At 42.3% G+C, this 20,717-nt stretch overlaps 1 protein-coding gene across 2 annotated transcripts in view; it reads right to left on the bottom strand.

Moving 5' to 3' along the window:
- PTCHD4 (patched domain containing 4) overlaps nt 1-20,717 on the bottom strand; it is an 85,547-nt gene that overhangs the window by 60,169 nt on the left and 4,661 nt on the right. For both annotated transcript variants that reach the window (XM_068412999.1, XM_068413006.1), the window contains exon 2: nt 1,784-2,264. In XM_068412999.1, coding sequence (XP_068269100.1) covers nt 1,784-2,264 — 481 coding nt within the window. The remainder of the gene's footprint in view (nt 1-1,783; nt 2,265-20,717) is intronic.

Raw genomic sequence — 20,717 nt, 5'->3', positions numbered from 1 at the left:
GGTTAGTAACACGGGTGCATTACGAGGGGACAGACAAAATAGAATCATATCATAGAATCACAGAATGGTTTGCGTTGGAAGGGACCTTAAAGATCATCTAGTTGCAACACCCCTGCCACAGGGAAGGACACCTTTCCTCTAGACCAGGTTGCTCAGAGGTCCATCCAACCTGGCCTTGAACTCTGCCAGGGAGGGGGCAGCCACAGCTTCTCTGGGCAACCTGGGCCAGTGTCTCACCACCCTCACAGGAAAGAATTTTCTTCCTAATATCTAATCTAAATCTACCCTCTTTCAGTTTAAAACCATTCCCCCTCATCCTATCACTCCATACCCTTGTAAAAATTCCCTCTCCAGCTTTCCTGTAGCCCCTGCAGGTACTGGAAGGCTGCTAGAAGGTCTCCCTGGAGCCTTCTCTTCTCCAGGCTGAGCAGCCCCAACTCTCTCATCCTGTCTTCATAGGAGAGGTGCTCCAGCCCTCTCATCATCTTCGTGGCCCTCCTCTGGACTCGTTCCAACAGCTCCATGTCCTTCTTATGTTGGGGGCCCCAGAGCTGGACTCAGTACTCCAGGTGGGGAGTTGAGGGATGCATAGACCTACAGGACTTTTCTTGAGGGGAAGAGCAAGAAAACATAGTTTTTTGGGAGGTTGAGGTTTTTAAGAAAAATATAAGACCCTTCTCCAAAACTTGACTTTAGCTTGTGGTTTTGCATATTTAGTTATCTCTCACTATAGCTAGCACAGGACTTGGGCTGGAGTACTAGAAGCATGAAGAGAATTTAAGAAATTAACTGTAAAGATGCAGAGTTCTGTCCACAGGTAAGATTTCCTGCCACCAAAGAGCCAGCATGAAGGTTTTTGGGTCTGGGCTGCCACTGCTGAGATTTTGCATAGAGTCGTCGTTGGGATTCAGACTCGTGATACAGTGAAACTCTAACAAACTTGGATGCGATGACACCAAACAACGCTGCCTCAGCAGGCCATTTTGGGCATGTTTCCCTCTTCCTTTCCAACGTACCTTCCCAGCAAACCCATTAACCACACAGATGCACTAAAAGTGCTTGGAACAGAAATGAGAACAGAAGGAACAAAACCAATTCTTCAGCTAAAAGAGCTGGGTTTTATGTTTGTTCTTCACCTGCACCTTCCCCTGCCCGGGTGCAACAGAAAGGAAATCTCTGCAGTTGATCTGGGACTTTACAAACCAAGGGATTATGCACTACAGATACTGACAGGCCCCTTCTCCTACAGCCTGGCAAACACCACAACAGTAATCTCCTCTCTGAGATAAAGTCCATCAATCTCATTCTTATACCAAGCTGTTCCCCTCTGCCCCTCAGACAAAGCTGGAAGAGCAGCCCACCTCGGGAAGGATGCTAAAATCTTTCCCTGCTCGGCGCCCTCCTATTTTAACTTACTCTTTCGGCTGGCATCCCATCAAAGTCAGGTCAACACATATCCATTTTCTGTGCTGAGCTGACTAGTTTTCAATAACAATTTCTCCTTCGTTTTGTAACAGAGATCAATAAAACTGCCCCTCTCTCATATTGGCCAAGATTCCAGTAACGTCATTTGCTCTTTATTGTTGCTACTGCTTTGTTTTGTTTCCCTTTTTCTTTGTTCTTTTTTTTTTTTTTTTTTTGGCCAGGCACAGATCAATTTAACAAGATGAAAACGACTTAGACTTTCACTCAAGGTAAAATCTGCACTTTATAACCCAGGATGTAATTTACAATCCTGTCATTAAGCTCTGTTAATCCTATTATTATGAAGATAAATAATTACCCATAGCGAAGAAAGGGATTCCCAACAGAGTAGAATTATATTTTCCATCAGTAATGAAAAATATCCCTGCCGCAGTGACACTGGAAATACAGATAGTGAGTACTCCCAGGAGTCCCAGGAAAGGTTTGCTACGCAGGCAGTCCTTCATGGAGCTCGAGAGGGTAGCAGTCAGGAGAATCAGCATCAGGCTCACCAAAATCTTGCCCCTGGCCAAGAGACTGGTCTGGTGGAAGTCCTTCCAGAGGCTAAAGGATGCTAGTGAGTAGAGCTGCAGATCTTGGTGATCCAGCTGCATCTTGTGCATCAGTTTACAGAATTCACTCTCCCACTTCTCCCCAATGAGGTCCTGGGTGACAGAGCCATACGTTTGGAGGTAGTAAGTGATTTGGATGGCTCTGGCTGATTTGACTCTCTGGTCCTTGCTGTTTGGTACTTCCATGACCCCTCCGAGCTGGTGGCCAATAAAACTGCTCCTTCCATCCTGGGAGGGAAAGTAAAAAAGATGAGCATGTGGTTATCCTGCGTAAGATGTGATACAGTGACACCATTTGACTCTACCTTCCTTTCACAGACATGCCAAGAGCTCGACTCAAAGATCACTGCAGTCAACAGCAGTCGTGCCATTCACTTCAGTGGGCTTTGGGGTGCATCCCTGTTCCCTGCCACAGCTCTGTTCCTTACTCATTGTAGACTCATTTACAATTCTGTGCTGCAGTTCAGGGACTACCCAGGTGCTCATTGCAGTCCCAGATGTTCAGGAACTGAAATGTAGCACGCAAGCTCCTCACCCTGTGGGAGAGGATTGCTTTCCCACATTTTAACTGTGACAGGCAACAACAAATCTCCAGTTACTGAAGTATGAAATGTTTGATATGAAGATCAATTTCTGGAAAATTTGTGATTTCCTGAGTCTTTGGAAATGCTTTAAAAAAGTTGGAAATGTACAGAAAATGAGGCCTGGTTCCTCAGTAAACAGATGTAAATGTAGACAGATCCAGCTTAATAGCTACTCTGTCTCTGGAACAATATAATTAAAATCAGACTTTTTGAATTGTTTATTTGAAGTTTCATGGATTTCTGCCAGTGGCCACAGATAAGAACCTACCTTACACCTCGATTTAGCCAGTATTTGTTTTTTTATATTTCAAGAATATAAACCTTACTCTGGTCTCACTTATTCCAGTATATGCTAGGACATAAAAACCCCACGACAATCAGTAAAGGACACATGAGGTGCACTCAGGATTAGCTCCCATCTATTTAGATGACCAGACTACTTTTTTGTAGAGTTACCATCTGGTCTCATTTAGATGGTTTTTTTCTTTTTTTTTGTAAAAAAAGGTTTTGTAAGAATGTCTTGCTTTTTAGACACTGGTTATTCTAATTCTCTAGAATAACTGTGATGTGTCCCTTTCAAGACAGGAGAAGCTTGCATGGATTTAGATCAAACCCAGTTGCAAACTGAGGAAGAAGACTCAGCAGATTGGATAAAAATGTCCTAGCACAGGTAATCTCTCTGATCAAAAACTCTAAACCCAGGGACTAAATGTCTGTTGCACACCGAAAAACAATATTTTGCGCTTTTTTTCTGTAAATGGGATTAGAAGTTTTCAGATTTCTTTGCTCCTGTATTTAATAAAAACGTAAAATTATCAAGCCAGTTAATAGATAAAACATCTTGCAGCAGTGAGTTCACATGAGATAATACTCTTTGTCTACATGAACTATGGGAATGAGCCGATTGAAAGCCTGAATTTGGGAGGTGCTCTGCCCTACACACACACACATAGAAGCAGTCACCTGCAAAAGGCCAGAAGCATTTGGGAGAGACACTTTTAACATCTATTAGATTCAACATCAACCATTTCTAGAAACACCTGTGCTGCACACAGGTCATTATCTGAAATTGCCAGACCTGCTCTCTGTAATGATTCCCATCCTAAGGAAAAATCAATGAAGCAAGGTACCAGGCTTTATGAAACATAGATGTCTTCCAGGATGTCTGCTTATAGAGCAAATAAATATCAGAAATGGAGAGACAGTGCTGAAAATGTTTTATATACTCACCTTGCCTTGTCTCTGGTACATAAAGGAGGTAATCCTCCCACAGAGAAATTTCTGCCTAGTGCCTGCTTTCATGGCAGGAGCTCACACTGTTTTCAGCATTTGCCTGCCACAGCCCAGGGAACGTGACAAAGTGCTTTTTGGAAGTTCATTTTTTCCCTATTCCCAGTTGTTATTTCCCTTTCAAGTAATGGCTTCTGGCGAGGTATCCTGGCACGAGCTGACTTGAAAGGTGATTTGCAGTCTAATGCCGGCTTCTCAAATCACCTGAAGCCTCATTGCAAATGTCATATAAGCAGAGACAGCTAGCACAGAGGGGCAGCCGGTGCTGTTTGGACTCCAAAAAATCCTCGTCTCTGGCATTTCGTGTTAGAATCCTGTTTTGATTCATTATTTCTTTTTTTTTTTTCCTAAGGAGGGATCACACCTAGCACTCACGCACTCACAAAAGGTACGTTTCCAAGGTGGTAATTAAGGTTTGAGCAATGCAGTCCCTGCTCACTTCAGATGTAACTTCACATTTAAAAACCCCCTTTGGCACTGCTTTGAGATTTTAGGGAGAAATGTCACGTTTCCCCAGTATATATGCAGTATTGACATTCAAACTTTTTCAGCCACTGCAGGATACTTTAGCAGCACAGCTCCAAACTCAGACAATGGACTGTAATTCAGATTTCATTGATTCACTATGCAGCACGCACGGCAAGGTTATGGGAAACTTTGCGATGACCATCTGCCTTCCTCTGCAAAAGGTGCACTGAAAGACGGCAACATTTCAAAAGAGGCAACAGAGCAGGCACAAATAAATCATGTTCTGCCCATATCTCCCATGAAACAGAAGATAATGGCTATTTGTTACACTGATGTACAACAGGGCACCCCGCTCATATGTCAGCAAAATAGAGAGCGAGCTTTCAGATGGAATCAAGGAAATCACAGATACTGAATTGCTTTGAGGTCGTTTTGTCCATCCCCTTCCTTCCAAAGGCAGATTGCTTCCTGTCTACGCAAGGGTTTTGCCTTTGCTGCTTCTATAGCATGCAAACATGAACCTGCCACCTGCCATTTGGGAAAACAGGGCCCTTTTCTAATACAGCTCACATGCTGGCTTTGCCAAATGCTCCAAGTGAGATAAAGGTCCTGTTGTGCTAGGCAGGGCTGTCACATCAACGGTTACAATTCCTCAGCAAGGAAGACAGAAGAAAGATGGAAAAAAATATTGCCTTTCATCCCATTTTACAGATGGAGACTGAAGTGTGGGAAAATGAAGACCCAGCTGCCTACATGACTTTCAACATTTCCTAGAGGTCTCCAAGCCAGGTACCTAACTACCTCTTGATGTCTCGTGGGCATTTCAGGGGAGTTGTTCACCATCCCAAGTTCTCTGTTGTGCTCCAGGACCACCTTGATGAAAGGAGACATAAACAGCTAAGCTCCTGGGCTAGGCCTAAGGTTTGGGAAACAAAATGAAGCCACAGTGACTTGTATAAATGAGGCCTGAAGACCAGGCAGTTTTTGAACAAGATCCCTCATTCTGCCTAGTTCCTCAATGGAAAAAAACACTTTCTGCTGTTAATTAGCACATCCTTCCTGGTATATGCCTACATGATGCCATTTTTAATTTCATAACAATAGTTTCATGTTTCAGACTACAGATCCCTTACACATTTTACCTACATATGTTGCTACTCTCCAATCTTATACACAGAAAAACAAACTCAAAAAGTAGAGTAATAATAATACTTATTGGTTGTACACCATTTTACATCCATTTATCTTCAGAGGATCTACAACACAAGATGATGACTGTCTTTAGAAACGTCACTAGCATGGCTGGAACCTGAATTTTGGATTCCCAGGATGTGTCTGTGTGTCTATCTCTTTCTTTTTTTGGTTTGTTTGGTTTTGTGGTTTTTTTTTATATCTATGAAAACTTCACAGCGTCTGTTCTCTGAGAGGACAAAAAGGGCCATCGTCCATTCTGATGGCAGGTCATTCTCTCCAGATCTGAGCATCTTTAAAAATGGCATGAAATATAGATCACTTGCTGAGGCATGTGGTATTTGATCTTAAACAGGGGCCAAGCAAAACTCTCTGCTTTGCTATTAGATTGGTTTTTGTGCACTGCCTTCTCTTTTTCTAGATGCCCCAAAGCCATTTGATAGATTTAGAGTATGGAGGGGAGGAGGATGAGAACTAAGGCCTCTAAGAGGAGTGAGAGATGACAGACATCAACAGCATCATCCACATTTTCCCCTAGGATGATGAATTTTGCCACCTGCATTTATGCAGACCTGGCCTTGCATGTAGTTGAAACCCCAAACTCCTTGTCCATTCAGCAGTAAAAATCACTAATGGTGAATGGATGGATGCAGAATAAATCCCTACCATATTTCAGGCTAGAAACTTGTCTGTAAATGATGCTTGGACCCTTAATATCCTAAAAAGATGTGTAAATGGCATGGGGGTGTTCAGCTTGCTCCAGAGGAGTGCAGGACCTCTCAGGTTAAATAAAACCAGCTGCTCCTACTGAGCTAAATACCTTTTGCTGGTGCTAATGTAGGCATAGATCCTCTCTGCGTGCAGCCCAGAGGGTTACTAACTATACTGCCTTACTACTAAATTGCCTGGGACATTTTTGTTTCTTTAATAGTTTCAGTGCGGCTGCTGCAGCCCTGACTCCAATCCCCGGGATTCTATGTGGTCACTGCTTGCTGCCACACCAGCCCTGAGCAGATCACCTTCTCCTCCCCACTTTGAATGCCACCAGCCTCCACTGACTTCCTTCTCATGGGAAAAACAGAGGGTTTAAGGTATTTTTGAGATGACATGGCTCCTGCCTTCCCAGCACCCTGCTCAGTGACAACTAGGGCTGGTGAGAGGTTTAAAGTCATTTCAGATCCCTGGCAAGGAGGAGAGGAGCCCTTGTAACCTACTGACCGATCACTCTCATTCAAGTACATTCACAGAACCTTTGCCAGCAAATTTATCTCTATTTTTATTTTTCTTTAACTGCTACTTCTTACCAACTGGAGTGATGGATAATTATCAAACTACATTCTAGAAATGTTAGCATAAAGGATGCAATCCTGGTTAAACTCTTTTATCTTGAAGTCTTAAAAATGTGTAACAGAGGGCAACCAGGAATCTCTGTCAAAATATATTGTGTGATAAACATCCTAATGAGATCAATGCAGTTGTTTCTCCCCCTGACAAGGACATTCCTACTCTACCAAGCGTAGGTCGTAGAAAGTATTGCACTAAGATCCACAGAGGTTAGGATGAAGTCAGTTGCTTTAGTTCACCTAAAGTTTTTGAGGTAAAACAGAATAAAAATCCGCTTTCTTTGAGACATTAATTAAGGTTTAAATATTTGGTTGTTCCTACCTCCATCTAGCTCACTGTGAAACTTAGAAAGGAGTTTTTTTTCTCCCCAACTGAACTTATTTCCCTGTCCCTGTCCCTAGTATATTTATCCACAAAGATCTTATACCAGTCAATCCCTATTACACAGCCACCAATTACCAACAATTCCTGAAGCATTCCTTCACTCTCAAGGTCAGATTCCCATTCAGTCCATATCAGAACCCATCCCAGTTCTTCTGAAAAAAAGAGGTGGATTTACTGCCCAGTTCACTCCCACCACAGCATTGTCCCTGGTCATCCTAAACTGCACCTGTGCACCCAAGGACACAGCAGTGTCCTCGAAGCTGCTGAGTAATACCCATGTTGCCTGTGATTACACACATCCCCTACATGGGGAAGAATATTGCTGGAAGATGGGGGGTTACAGACAGCAGAAAGAGGACCTCAAGCACTGTGAGGTAATTTTGGGGCACAGCTGGCCTATCTGCCTTTTTCTTCTTCTCCTCTCCACCAGGAGTAGGATCACAGGCACAGCAGTGACATAGCTTTGTCACTGACAGTTCAGGCAGCAGAATATGAATTGGTGGTTGAACCCCAGCCCTGCCAGATGGATCCAAGGATGAAGGGGGCAGATGGCTTTGGGTGCCTGGTGGCCTGGGGACTGGTGAGATGGCAGGAGAAGAAACCCTGCAGTGGGTGGCTCAGCAAAACTTGCTGTCGGTGACATCAGTTCACCTTCCACAGGAGATTTGTCTCAACAGGACCTCTCAAGTCTCAGGTAAGCCTGGGTGTGCAAATCTACCAAATCAGGTCTTAAAATACTGCTGTCCTCTTGTTTCCAGCAGGCACAGAACCACAGCTCCCTCCCCACTTTATATTCTCCTTTGAGATTGTTCTCTGCCCTGTCCAGTATCAAAAGCCCTCGAGGCAGTCACCTTGGGCTCAGCCCTCTGCATTTCACTGCCTCTCCCTGCCAGTGGAGCTTCCCTGGTATCACAGAGCAAAAAGTCAGGCTGCATCTAGCCCCTAAATACCCCAGGATGAAGGATGATGGTAAAAATAATCATCGCAGACCAGCACAGATTCCCCTGCCCATCCATGAATGGGTTGCTGTCTGAGGGATGGCTGTGGACAAACTAAGCAAGTGGGAAGTGTGCTTTGTGGGGGGATTTATGTAACAAGAAAGTGGTCAATGATGCAAAAGAAGTGGAGTTTGTTGTGACTATAAAATAAAAGTGGGGCTATGGAGCGGGGTGCCCTAAAGAGACTGGACGTGTGAAAAAGAAGGTGGCAGGAAGGAGTGAGGAGTAACGAAGTAGCAGTTCTCAGTGCACCCTGACCACCCAGAAAGAAGGCAGAAGAAGGCAGGTGGGACCAAAGTTGCTTTGACATCCTCCTGCAAACAGCAGAGCTGTGTCTCCCGTGCCCTGCGCTGCCGTGCCAGTGGCAGCAGATGAGCACAGCCCTGCACTGCAGTCCCTGCTTCAGCTCTCACCTCCTTTCCATCCCCCTCCAACCTCCCCACTGGGTCCCAGACCACATCTGTGAGTGATAGCATCGAGCAGAGTGGCAATAACTCAGAGCAGGGTTTAGCTACCCTAAACTGATCCCCCACCCCAACAGAAGAACAGGAAATTTCAAGCATTTCGACCCAAAAAAGTGACACTTCAGGCTGGGTAGCACATGTGTTATTTCTTCCTGCTGGCATCTATCTGCTCCTGGGCATCTGTTTTGCAAGCTCTGTACAGCCATACTGTGCTGCCCTAGACCTGTGTGTAGGGACCCATACAGCACAGGAGGATTCAGACCCCATCCTCATCTCTGGGGTGTCCCCAACGGCCTGTAATAGGTCGACACGCAAAGGGTGAGAAACAGGGGAAGAAGGAGGGTGACATGAATAACTCCAGCTCTCTCTCTGGTCTGGAAAGAAGCAGGGACTTGTTTTACGGGTCAGTGGCTTCCTCTCACCACGCACAGGACCATGCCCTGATTACTGGAGATTTTTGGCTTTCTTTCCCCACCTGCAGTGTTTGCAGGCCAGCTCCAGAGCGTGGCAGGTTGATTCAGGTAACCAGGAGCTTTGCACTGAGGTGTGGGAATTTCCACAAAAACTGTTTTTCTACCCCAGGAACTCCATGCTTCTTCACATCACCAGGCAGGACAGCATTCATATTTTTCATATATCCAAATCCTGCTTTATGATAGACTTTTGTGAGGAGGTGCCACATGGCTTTAGGAGGGGAAATCCAATCATCTCCTGCATTGCATGGTACAGTTGTGGTTCTCCACCTACACAGATTGGGACAACATCTAGGGCTCTGCCAGGTGCTAATCCATGAAGAATACCCAAGTCCACTAAAAAAAAAGCTGAGTTTGTCTTCCTAGCACAGTCAGTGTTCACCCCAAAGGGTTTTGCTTGTGCCAAGGAGAAACGTAGGAATGAATCACTAAGGAGACAGCAGTGCCTCAAGGGACTTGCGCAAAGGACGAATATTTGTATATATACAGTTAAAGACTCACACTCGCATATGCAGGCATGTGTCTGAAGAACACTTTTACTGTCTCTCATATACTGCAAAATCTGGGAATGTATAGCATGAATACTTTATATTAAAGAATATGCCATGATTTCATCCACAGCTCAAACTCAGTGTTAAAAATGTTCAGAGGAAAGGAAGAAAATTACAAAGAGAGTAAGAAGACAAGAAATGCTTTTTGTGAAGACGCCTTTGGGAGTCTCATAGTTATTGTGGATTTTCCAGCTCTTTAAGAAACAAAAAAGTGAAAAGAGATGCTGGGAAGAGGGAGAAAGAATGCAACTGTTCATTTTTTAACAAAGAAATCCTTCTCCCAAATGCAGGGTTTTGAATGAAATTGGCAATAAGAAGTAAGTAAGATTAATGAATTAAAGCTATCTTGTGCCCCAGCGAAATCCAAGAGAGTTTTGTTATCCAAAGAGGGTTATTGCTTTCTCCAAATGGGAGTAAATAGGGCAATATTCCACCAGAATGCTTTCTGTCTCTTGTGAAGGCCTAATCTTAAAGTTTTCTTGAAGTCCATGGAGTTATAGTCTAAACAAGAACCTAATTCCTAAAGTAAAGGAAAAAAAAAGACAGCAGAAAACACTAAAAATGAAGAAAACCTCCTTTCTTGTCGTCTTTCCATATCAAGAAAAGCAAAAAGGCACAAAACTGTTCACAAAACTTCACCACATACTTCATATGCTGAGCTGAAGGGTTTTGGGGAGATGAGAATGGGATCCAATAACTGTCCCTAAAAGGAGATCCTAAAAAGGGATCATACGTTTTCACTGACAGATTTGTAGACCCTCTTGTTTTGCATGCATCCCACTTTGTACCTCTTCTAATTGTTTTCCCTAGACTTCTTGAAGTCCAATACACACAAGGGATAGGAAAAAAATCTGTCAGGAAGCAAAAGGAATTGGATTTGCCTGGTTTTATTACTCCATCTAAAGGAAATGTTAAAAAATAAACAGCAGAGAAAAGCAGATCCAAAGGAATCATTTAAGCTCCTACAATCTGAAGTTTCAATAATGACACAGAAATGATGCTTTTTTCTTTTTAAATTATGTTTTATGTTGGCAAATGTCTCTTTAATTTTCTCTTGTCTCTGCTCTTCTTGGTTTCTCTGGGGACCAGCAGCCAAAGTACTGAAACGCTGTGATAATGTTTTATCAAAGGCAAGAAGAAAAGAAATAACAGAATCAGACAGAACCAAGCGTGATGTGGCAAGATTTTGGGGCCAGCGTGGTTTTGAGGTTAACTTCCAGCTAAGCAGTTTGCAGGCTTAGCTAAGCTCAGCCTTTGAATGCAAGGTGCTGCTGTGCTCTTACCCAAGTCCTATCAGGAGCTTCCACTCTCATGGTGCTCAATAAGATATAACAGGAAACTGCACAAAGCAGATACAGTTAAGGACACTTAACACTTCCAGCTGAAAATTTCTCCTTTTTAAGAGATAATTAATCAGTTTGCCCTTTTTTTTTTTTTTTTAATCTCAAATTTGGCATGGCGAAGCAATTTCTCTACCCCGAAGCATCCCCCTCTTCCCTCCAGCACACACTGGTTTTTAATGAGTTTGGCCATTTGTTAGCTGGAGAGAGCCAAAAAAATGTCTAGTTTCAGATGTTTTTCCTTTTTTTTTTCATAATGTTGGACCAGAATCTGGAAAGGGGGAGAGGGAATGAGGCATTTAAGTAGGCCTGTATTTATGCATTAAAATATAACAGGAGCTGGGGTTCTGGATCTGCATATGGGAGAGTTGACTCCCACCCAAGGTACTTTTGAATTCGGTATGTTCAAAGAGATTATTCATCCCCACATATGAAAACCAGCAGGTAGTTTTTATATTTGTAAAATCTGTCTCAAGATCACTTTGTAACATGTGCCCTTCATGACAAAATCTTATGTTCTTAGTAGCCCATGGAGATGAAGGTGCTGTCACGTGTGATCCTCTAACATGTTTTCTTTAATTCTTATTCCAGTCAAAAAAATAAAACTCATGGCATCATCTCCACTTTGGGCTTCTCATTGCCTCCCATCACTGGAGAACTCTCCCACTGGAAGTTTGCTGACATGAGGGCCAGCTTTTCTTTACCTTTTTCAGCCCTACTTCGTGGGAGAGGGTGTCTCGTGCTGTCTCAGACAGCACAGAGCACGTTTGCAATGATAAACAAGTGTTAAACAACAGCATGAGACAACCTGAAAATTTTACATCAGCCTAAAACTTTCATCTAGAGATTGCAGGAGTTGCTAACAACTGCTGCTGATCAAGCTCCATGTACTGGGAGCAATTCATCTTGATGCAGCCTTTGCACTGCTGAGGCATGGAAGGTCCCACATGAGGTACAGCAGATGCCGAGGTCTCAGTTCAGACCATAATCACTGGTCACCAGTGAAGTTCTGGCACAGCCCAGGACTTCACTATGCAAGGCGCTGTGCAAATGCACAGCTGGAGAAGCTGCCCATGCTCCAAAGATCTTTCCATCTGATGCTGGAGTTTCCTTAGTCGCTGTATTTCACAGTACAAACTGGTGATGCTGCCAAAGGAGGGGTCCCTTCGCTCTTCTTCCTGAGCCTGCACCTCTTCCCCGCCAAGCCTGGGAGCAGTAGTTCATGTGGCATGTGGCAAACTGGATTGGAGAACTAATCCAGGTTTATGCAAACTCAATGGGAAGGAAAAAAAGAAAAAGACAAAAATATTTAACTCCCTCCTTGCTGCCAGATAGCTCAGGGTTTCGTTAATTCCTGTGCTCAGATCCCATAGTCTGGTGGTGGTGTCAGCGATGCAACACCTGAATAGCTTCATCCTCAAGGTGGCTGTACTTCCCGGCTGAGTATTTGTCCTTTTGTGCGAGTACAGTAGCTATTAACTTCAAGCAGAATTTCTGATTTGGATGTGCCTCTTCAGCCAGAACAGGACCCAAAACATTAAAAGTCCGAATTTAGACTCTGAGACCCTGAGTCAGGCTCCTAACCACACCTGCTAGGTTAGAAATGCCAGGACTACCAGGCTGCCTGCTCAAGGAGAAGAAAAAAACGGGGCACCTCTAGAGGCCAATTTTGATCTTAAACAAACTGAATCTCATTCTTAGGGTTTTTAGTCCTCCTAAAGTCTACAATGTCCTAAACCCTAATTTAAGTTCTTTCATTAAATGCTTAAAGTCAGGTTATACGTGTTCTTATATTTATATGTTAATGTAGTCCTATCGTTAAGAATGAGTTCAAGATACTAAGTAAGATGAATATTTAGTTACTGTGTATAAACACTTCTGAAGAAATGTAGTATATTCACTGTAAATAATAATAATAGCTGTCTTTTCATCTTTTCCGAGACTTTTCTCTGCAAGACACTAAAACTTTTCTCCCCAAATAGACATTTTACAATTACTTTAATGTAACACATGTTTAAAAAAAGGCTTTTCAAAGTCCCCTGGAGTACAAAGTGATTTTTCAGTTTATATTAGTATAACCTATTCGGAAAAGTTTTGGTTCCGGCACAAGAGGAAGGATTGGACTTTTGATTTTAAAACAAAAGTGTTGTAGATGGTGGGAACTCGTGGTATCTAGCTACCTTTGGCTTTCAAACAAATAAATATTTAGGGAAAAATTCTGATAAAGTAAGCAAAAGAGTAATCAGATGGTAAAGCACTTCCAGATGATAGAACTTCAGCATTTGTCTTCTGAGTACTCTGCAAAATCTGTCTCACTGCTGCAACAAACTGCCAGTACTTGGCAATCTATTTTGCAGAAGGATGGCATTTCATTCCGGTTCCTTCAATGGAAGCTAATTCCTTATTCAGATTAATGTATTCTAGTTCTTTTGCAACTGTCTAATAATAATTTCCAAAAAGAGTTTTTCAAAGCCCTGTCAGAGATTTGGTGGGAGACAAAGCTTCAATGCGCTTGAGAAGAAGCCTTGATTTTCCCCACAAAATTATTCTGGGAAGTCTTTTCTCATGTCAGTGCAAATACAGATTATACCCTAGGTAATTCAGAAACACTTCACCTGACATAAGTCTTTTCTCTAAAGATCTTAAAATTTAGCATATTTGCATGTTTATGAAAATTTCATGGAAATTCTTTTTTTTTTGGTGACTTGAAATGAAAATACGGTGGGATTCAGCTCACCTAATTTTAACCAGCTGAAAGCTGAATGCATAATCTGAACATTCTTTCTCTGGTCCGTGATGTCTCTGCAGGGTGAATTCACCCCCACCTAATGCAGTTGTTTAGAAAAAGTGAAATGCATTGCTTCTGGAGGTTCACCCTTCTCTCCTCTGATTGCACACTGGACCCAGTTTAGATTAGATGCCAAACATAAAATCAAATCAGACAAAATATATCCCATCTTTGGGATGGGTTTTCGCATCGTGACTCTCTGTATGAGCATCCACAAACTGCTGCTTCATGGACCCTCAGTGGCAGGACAGGATCACAGCCTGACTCCGCAGACCAGACTAGGTGCGACCTGCTGCAGCAAACGGTCTCATGTTGCAGACATTTGTCAAGAAGAGAAGAAGAAATGCCCTGACTCCACAATCCATTTCACAAACATCACCAACCTGTTCTTAGAGACTTGGTCTGTAATCACACACAAGCTGGACAAAAAAATAGTAGAAATGATCCAGCTGAATATTTTTCAGATGTCCTGTTCAACTGAGTTTTAATACTGTCTGCTATGAGAATTTTTCCCTGGCACAACCAGAAATAATTAGTGAATGACAAAATTCAACAGGAACAAAATGGAGCCAATTTGTGACAGTAGGGGTATGAGGCTATTCAAATTTGAAGTGCTGGGGAACAATCAGGTGATGCACTACATGGCAAAACAACTTCAAGTTTGGTCCATCCAAAATCCACACAGTCAGCACAAAATTCCAGAAGAAGACTGAATTCATTTGAGAAAAACAACAAAAGGACAAAGGCAAAGCAACAATCTATCAAGGTTTCACTGACTATTCTAATGCATCATCTACAGCCTCCAAAGCACCCTTCAAACTCAACATACGGAGCTGTCTTTGTCTGGCAGAACTTGATCTGCAAGAAGGTGAAGGACGAAGGACAACATTGAGTAGTGAAATGTCCATACGTGCAAAGCAGTAACAGAGTCAGAAGTAAAACTAAGTGCCCTTTCTGTGGGAGTTGCAAAATCCTAACTTTGACATCAGTTTTGTCTTTGACCTTGGTCTTGTTACTTAAGCACTGCATCTTCAATTCGACATTTGCAAAACTCAGCTCACAGGAACCTGTTTCAACCCTGGATTGCCCTTTGGGGACCAGAATGCAACCAAAACTCTTCAGAAAATTGTTTTATTTTTTGTTCAGGTTTCTAACTGCTCTGATGCTGTCTGTGTAAATTCTCTGACTCAGCTGCTGCTGACATCTCCTCCCTGTTTAATATTATCTGTGAATTTCATTCCTGTGCAATTGAATTCCACTTCCTGACAATTAATAGAGATGTTAGATGAGACCAGACCTAACACAAATTCTCCAGATACCCTGCAAGATACCTTCCATAAACTTGTTACATTATCAGTTATCATGATTCTTTTTTTACAATCTTTCAGCCAGTTTCCAACCCACATGACTGATTTACCATCCAAGCCAATCTGAATTAATTTTTCTATTAGGATTTCCTCATAATCCTGCACAGGCCAGGGAATGGGCTAGACTGACCTTATAAAGCTTTTATGTCTTTGGCCTCTTGATGTTTCACGGAAGAAGCATGAGATTGCTCATAAAACTCCAACAGCTCTTTGAATTTCTCCAGCTGCACCACAGCACTCCTTTATGATGGGAAAATCAATGTAAGGCAGAGGGCAGATCTGCGTTGCAGCAGAATATGAATTCTTGAATACGTGGTCCTGCATCAAAACCACCATCCAACACCCCAAACTGCTCCTTCACAAAGCAGCATCTGAAATATTGTCCTTTCTGTCCCCTGTATCCTCTTCAAGGAGGCTATAGGAAAGACCCAGTTCAGACTGGTCCTATCATTTCAGGATGCACTTGAGTTTCTTTGAGATTCATTCTGGGCTGTTCTCTACCCTGGATACTTTTTATTTAGCTACTCTAAAAGAAGAGAAAAAATGTCTTATTCTGCCTTTATTTTTTTCTTGTCATTTTGCTACTTCAAAGAGTAATTGGGTTTTCCACAAAAAAAGTATCAGACTCATTCCTAAAGGAGCGTTGTTCAGATCTGTTAAGTAGTGACAAATGACCTGCTTTAACTTTCCTTTTGAGGTGAATATTCTGATGAAAAGATCACTGAACACATGCAATTACAGTATTTGGCATTTATATAATACATTTTTTCCCTTCAAGGATGTCCTCCTCTTTCTCTCACCTCCAAAATGTTACACTAGAGGCAAGAAGATGGTAAAAGTTGTAAGGATACAAGCTTTATTCTTTTAGGAGAAAAAAAAAACCCAAACTTTCCTTTAAAATTAAATTCTCAAAAATGAAACATCATGAAATAATTTATGAGAGCAGGGGAGCTCTTAAGCTTGTCAAGTTTGTGAAATTTATTTTTGGGTATATACCTAAAGCCTAATACTTGTGCTAATCTTGAAGACTGGGGAAAGGAAGGACTGGAGAGACATTTGTAAATACTCAGAAATGTTCATGTTTCTTTGCTGGTATCCCAACTTTCTATGCAATTTACAATGATAAATCTGTTGTGCATCAACTGAGTGACCAGTGGTTTTTATGTGCAGATAGAAAATCAGTTATGGACAGGAAAATTAATGTTAGTTAACAAAGAAACACCACTGGTAGGGTACTTATTACCACACCCTCCAGCCACTCCTGAAGAGAAGTGGGTTTCTCATCTGGATCCAAAAGTCTGTGTGATCTCTATTGGAGGATGTTTTATACTTATCTGTGAATAAAAGCTTATTCAGTAGGACAGGAGTCAAGAACATGAGCAAATTGAAGTGTGGATTTTAAGGAGAAAAATGCACATGAATATTTCCATGTTGCAGCTGCTCAGCACTGAATTTGTTAATGTATTTAGTTAATGAATCAAAATCTACTCTAAGAAACCATCCTGGAAAATGGTTAGGAAAAGGGTGATTTATATTTAAGTCATAGGCTCTGTCAAACAAGAGATTGCATTGCATAATGAAGTACTGCTAACAGCATCTTTCTTCTTAACGAACTGCAAATTATTTTACAAACTAAACCTGCTCTGGAAACTGGAAGCAAAGATCTCTTGGCCCATCAATACAGTGCTTTGGTCTCCAGTGAAAAATGGCATTAAAAGAGCCAAAGCACCCTGTTCGGGGCTATGTTCATGTCCACGGCGACTGGGCTGTGTCCTTAGCCAGGCAGGGATCCTGCAGGCAGAGCTGGTGGGGTGACTTCATTTCTCTGTAATTTTCAAACCAGAGTGACCTCTCCTTCCCCAAAGTTTGAACATGGGAAAACCTTTCCTTTTAAAGTGACTTTTTTTTCTCCTTTATTTCCTAATCTACAGTATAATGTGAGAGCAAAATAGTAAATATTTTGGCAAGAATTTTGAAAGAATACTTTAAAAGAACTGTTTCAACACAAAAAAAAAAATAGAAGCATTTTGTTGGGGACAAGTCGAAATGAAACTATGGGAACTTGCCCTTCTCTTTTCTTCCTCCAAGACAAAATTAAGGGCAAGGTAGACACTGTTTCACACACAGTTTTGGTTTCAAGAGTACTGTAACTTCTGGTAGGAAAAGATTAAGCTGAAATTTTACGGGCCTTACATGCAGCACAGGTAATGCATGATTTAGCACAGGTAAATGCATGATTTAGCACAGAAGCAGCAAAACACTCCATGGCCACTTCTGAATCATAACATCCTTTATGAAGCTGTGACACGTGCAAAAATACACCATGTGTGTGGTAAGAATAACACCTCCCCATAAGACTGACACCACTTGTGTAACACTGGTAGAAACACTTATGCAAGGTGTAAGAAAAGCGAGACCCTGTCTTACACAAGAGCAACTTCTCTATCTTGCTTAGGTACCTAACTTGGTCACAAGTTTTAGGTGCCCACTGAAACCAGTCCCATAGGTGATGTTGTGGACCAGAGAAGCTGTGGCTGCCCCCTCCCTGGCAGCGTTCAAGGTCAGGCTGGATGAGGCTTTGAGCAACCTGGCCTAGTGGAAGGTGTCCCTGCCTGTGACAGGGGGGTTGGAACTAGATGCTCTTTAAGGTCCCTTCCAACCCAAACCGTTCTATGATTCTATGATTCTATGTTCCCTATATTTTGTGAGAGGATACACATTAGATCTTCCCTGTGGAGGTGTTCAACGGCACCTCCCGGGTCTCCTACAAACTGCACAAGAGAATTAATTGTGGCGAACTGGCCCATTAGGAGCTTGATTTTTAATCCCAAATTATGTACACTGGGTAGGTGGGCTGCATTACACTGAAAGTCTCTGCAATGTGATATTGCCTTCAAAGGCATGGGACAAGTAGGCAAGACTGCCCTTTGCCCTCTCATATTCCCTCAGAGCAGACAAGCAGGCTCTAGGGCTTGTGCAATTGGCATTTTTAAAGAAGAATTATTCTGGGAGACACTGAAACATTTGCCGTCGTATATATTGAGGAAACATTATACACCTGTGGTGTCAACTGACTTTTTGTATCTCAGTTATAGATCATTATCAGACCAAAACCTTTCTGCAATATTAGCCAGCTATTGACATGCTGGTCTCACAACCTGCAATCCCCCCATCAGCTCCCTGACTGTGGTACCAGTTTGTTAGTAAGAGTGGACTTGGGGAGGGCATGTTTGGTGCCAGAATGCAGAACCAGGGAAGAAAGCTGATCTGGCCGACTCACGGCTGTGGGAGGGCTGTCTGACATCTCGCAGAGCTGCTGCTAGGCGTGCAGAACTGGCATCATGCAGGAATTACCCACCAATGTGTAAGCGGGGTGAAGGAGAAAAAAAATGCTGCGGAAAAATCTCTTTGCCGTACCAGAGCTGCCCACCAACAAATTATTCCCAGTAATTCTTTTTAGATGGAAATCCTTCTGCCACCAGCTCACACTTACTAGAGTCATCAAAGATCTCCAAGCACTTCACCCAAAGCTCCTGCTCCCAAATGGCCTAACCAGCGTAAAAGCAAAGCTAATTCACACCCAGTTAATCCAGGGCCAGGGCAATGACGTGTGCCACCGCATGTGATCATCTCCACAATGCTCGGGAGCTCTGTCACTGCTCTCTCATTTTGTAGGATCCTTCACAGCCTCGCTACCAAGAACTTCCTTCACTATCTATTCTCCACATGAGCATCTTGAGCCATGGTAGGTAGGAAAACAGAGAACTGGACTAATATAGTGAGAAACAGAGGTATAAAAGACTCTATAGCTTGCCCTTTCTGCCTCCCGTTGTCTTCCCCTCTCTTTTCCATCACACGCAGCACCAGCTTTCCTACGTTGTTGAAGACTTTCTCTCATCTGTGTTTAAAGCTGCTTTTCAGCTCAAGTCCCAGCCATGCACAGCATGTCTCACTGTTTGCACTAGGAGTGTGCAATGGATGTGGGGTCTGCATAAATTAAAGGCTTTCTGTAGAAATGCAAGATCATTATTTTAATAACTCAATTCACTCCTCTCGGAAAACCAGTCAGCAGGTTTTTTCACCGTGACTTCTGTAATAATAACTGTGCAGAGCTCTGCATAGGGCTCTTTTATCTCTTAATGGCTGTAAAGGTTTAATACAAGTTTTGTTCTTAGATTATTATTTTCAAAATGTCTAGCACAGCCTATGTCATTGTTTACCAACTAAGAAAGATACGTATTTAATATGCCTACCCACATATACATAAAGGACACTAAATAATTTAGGAACTTTTTTTGCCATGTTTATTAATCTCATTTTCTCCTTACAAAATTCTTCCCACTTCTACCACAGAACATATATTTAATCAGTTAATGTTGGTTTAAGGATCTCATCTCCTCTTCTCTCATCTCCCCTCCTCTCCGTTAAAGTATCTTGCTCTGGCTGGGAAGACAACACATCTTCTTTACTAAGGCTGAGATGAAAACTATCTGCAGCCTCCAGCCTTGCTCTTCTGATCCTCTCCCTGCTCATGTTTTATTATTTTGGTTTGACAGAGCAACTTTTGCCAGCCACAGAGCACTTCACAGGGTCCTGAGCCAGAGGCTTGGATTGGGAGAGGTGGTATCACAAGTGAGTACAGAGCCACATCGCCTCTGAGGAAGCATCTGGTCCTTGGAGTCAGAGTAATCTTACACTTGAACCAACTTTACTGAAGGAATAAACAGTTTGTGGGTATTATTGATATGCAGATGCCTACTGTGATGTAGGTGGGCTCTGGTTTTATATCCTCTCAGTCCCATGGAGGTGGTCAGTGGCTCAGGGTCATGTAAGAAGGAATTAATCTTAGAGAAGTGCAAAAGACTCCATGAATAGAAAAGGAACAAGTTTTATTTAAAAGTACAGCTGTCAGCATGAGAAAAATTGAAAATGTGGCCAGTAGCAAGTCTGCAATTACAGGTTTCAAGATGCTAAGTGAATGCAAGTAACTTTTCTACTTAAGCAATAAAGATTCAATATCCAGCTGATGTGCTTATCACAAATGTGGTAATAGAGATGTCTGTTTTATTGGCTACTGTTTAGCCTAGTGTTCATAAATGACTAATACTTAATTAACTGAAAGCAGTATTACAAAAATCAATCTGCTTACAAAGGCTCCTTTTAACCAACAGTTGTCATATTCATTCTGATCTCAAAGAGATAAGTTCTACGTTATTATATTTTCTCAGACAAACTAGCAAATAAACATGAAAAGAAACAGTAAAGGTGAAATACCTGAAAGAATACATTCATGGGGTTTTTTTTTCCTCCAGGTAAGGACTGGGTTCAGAAATCATTCTTTGTAGTGATTTTTTTTTCTTTTTCCGTGATAAGGACAGCAAATTTCTTGGGGTTATTGGAAAATCAGGGTCATAAACCCATATCCTTCCTCATATCTGA

The sequence above is a fragment of the Nyctibius grandis genome, chromosome 1 (assembly GCF_013368605.1).
Source record: "Nyctibius grandis isolate bNycGra1 chromosome 1, bNycGra1.pri, whole genome shotgun sequence".
Lineage (NCBI taxonomy): Eukaryota > Metazoa > Chordata > Aves > Nyctibiiformes > Nyctibiidae > Nyctibius > Nyctibius grandis.
Note: the sequence above shows the minus strand (reverse complement) of the source record. Positions and strands in the feature narration are given on the sequence as shown.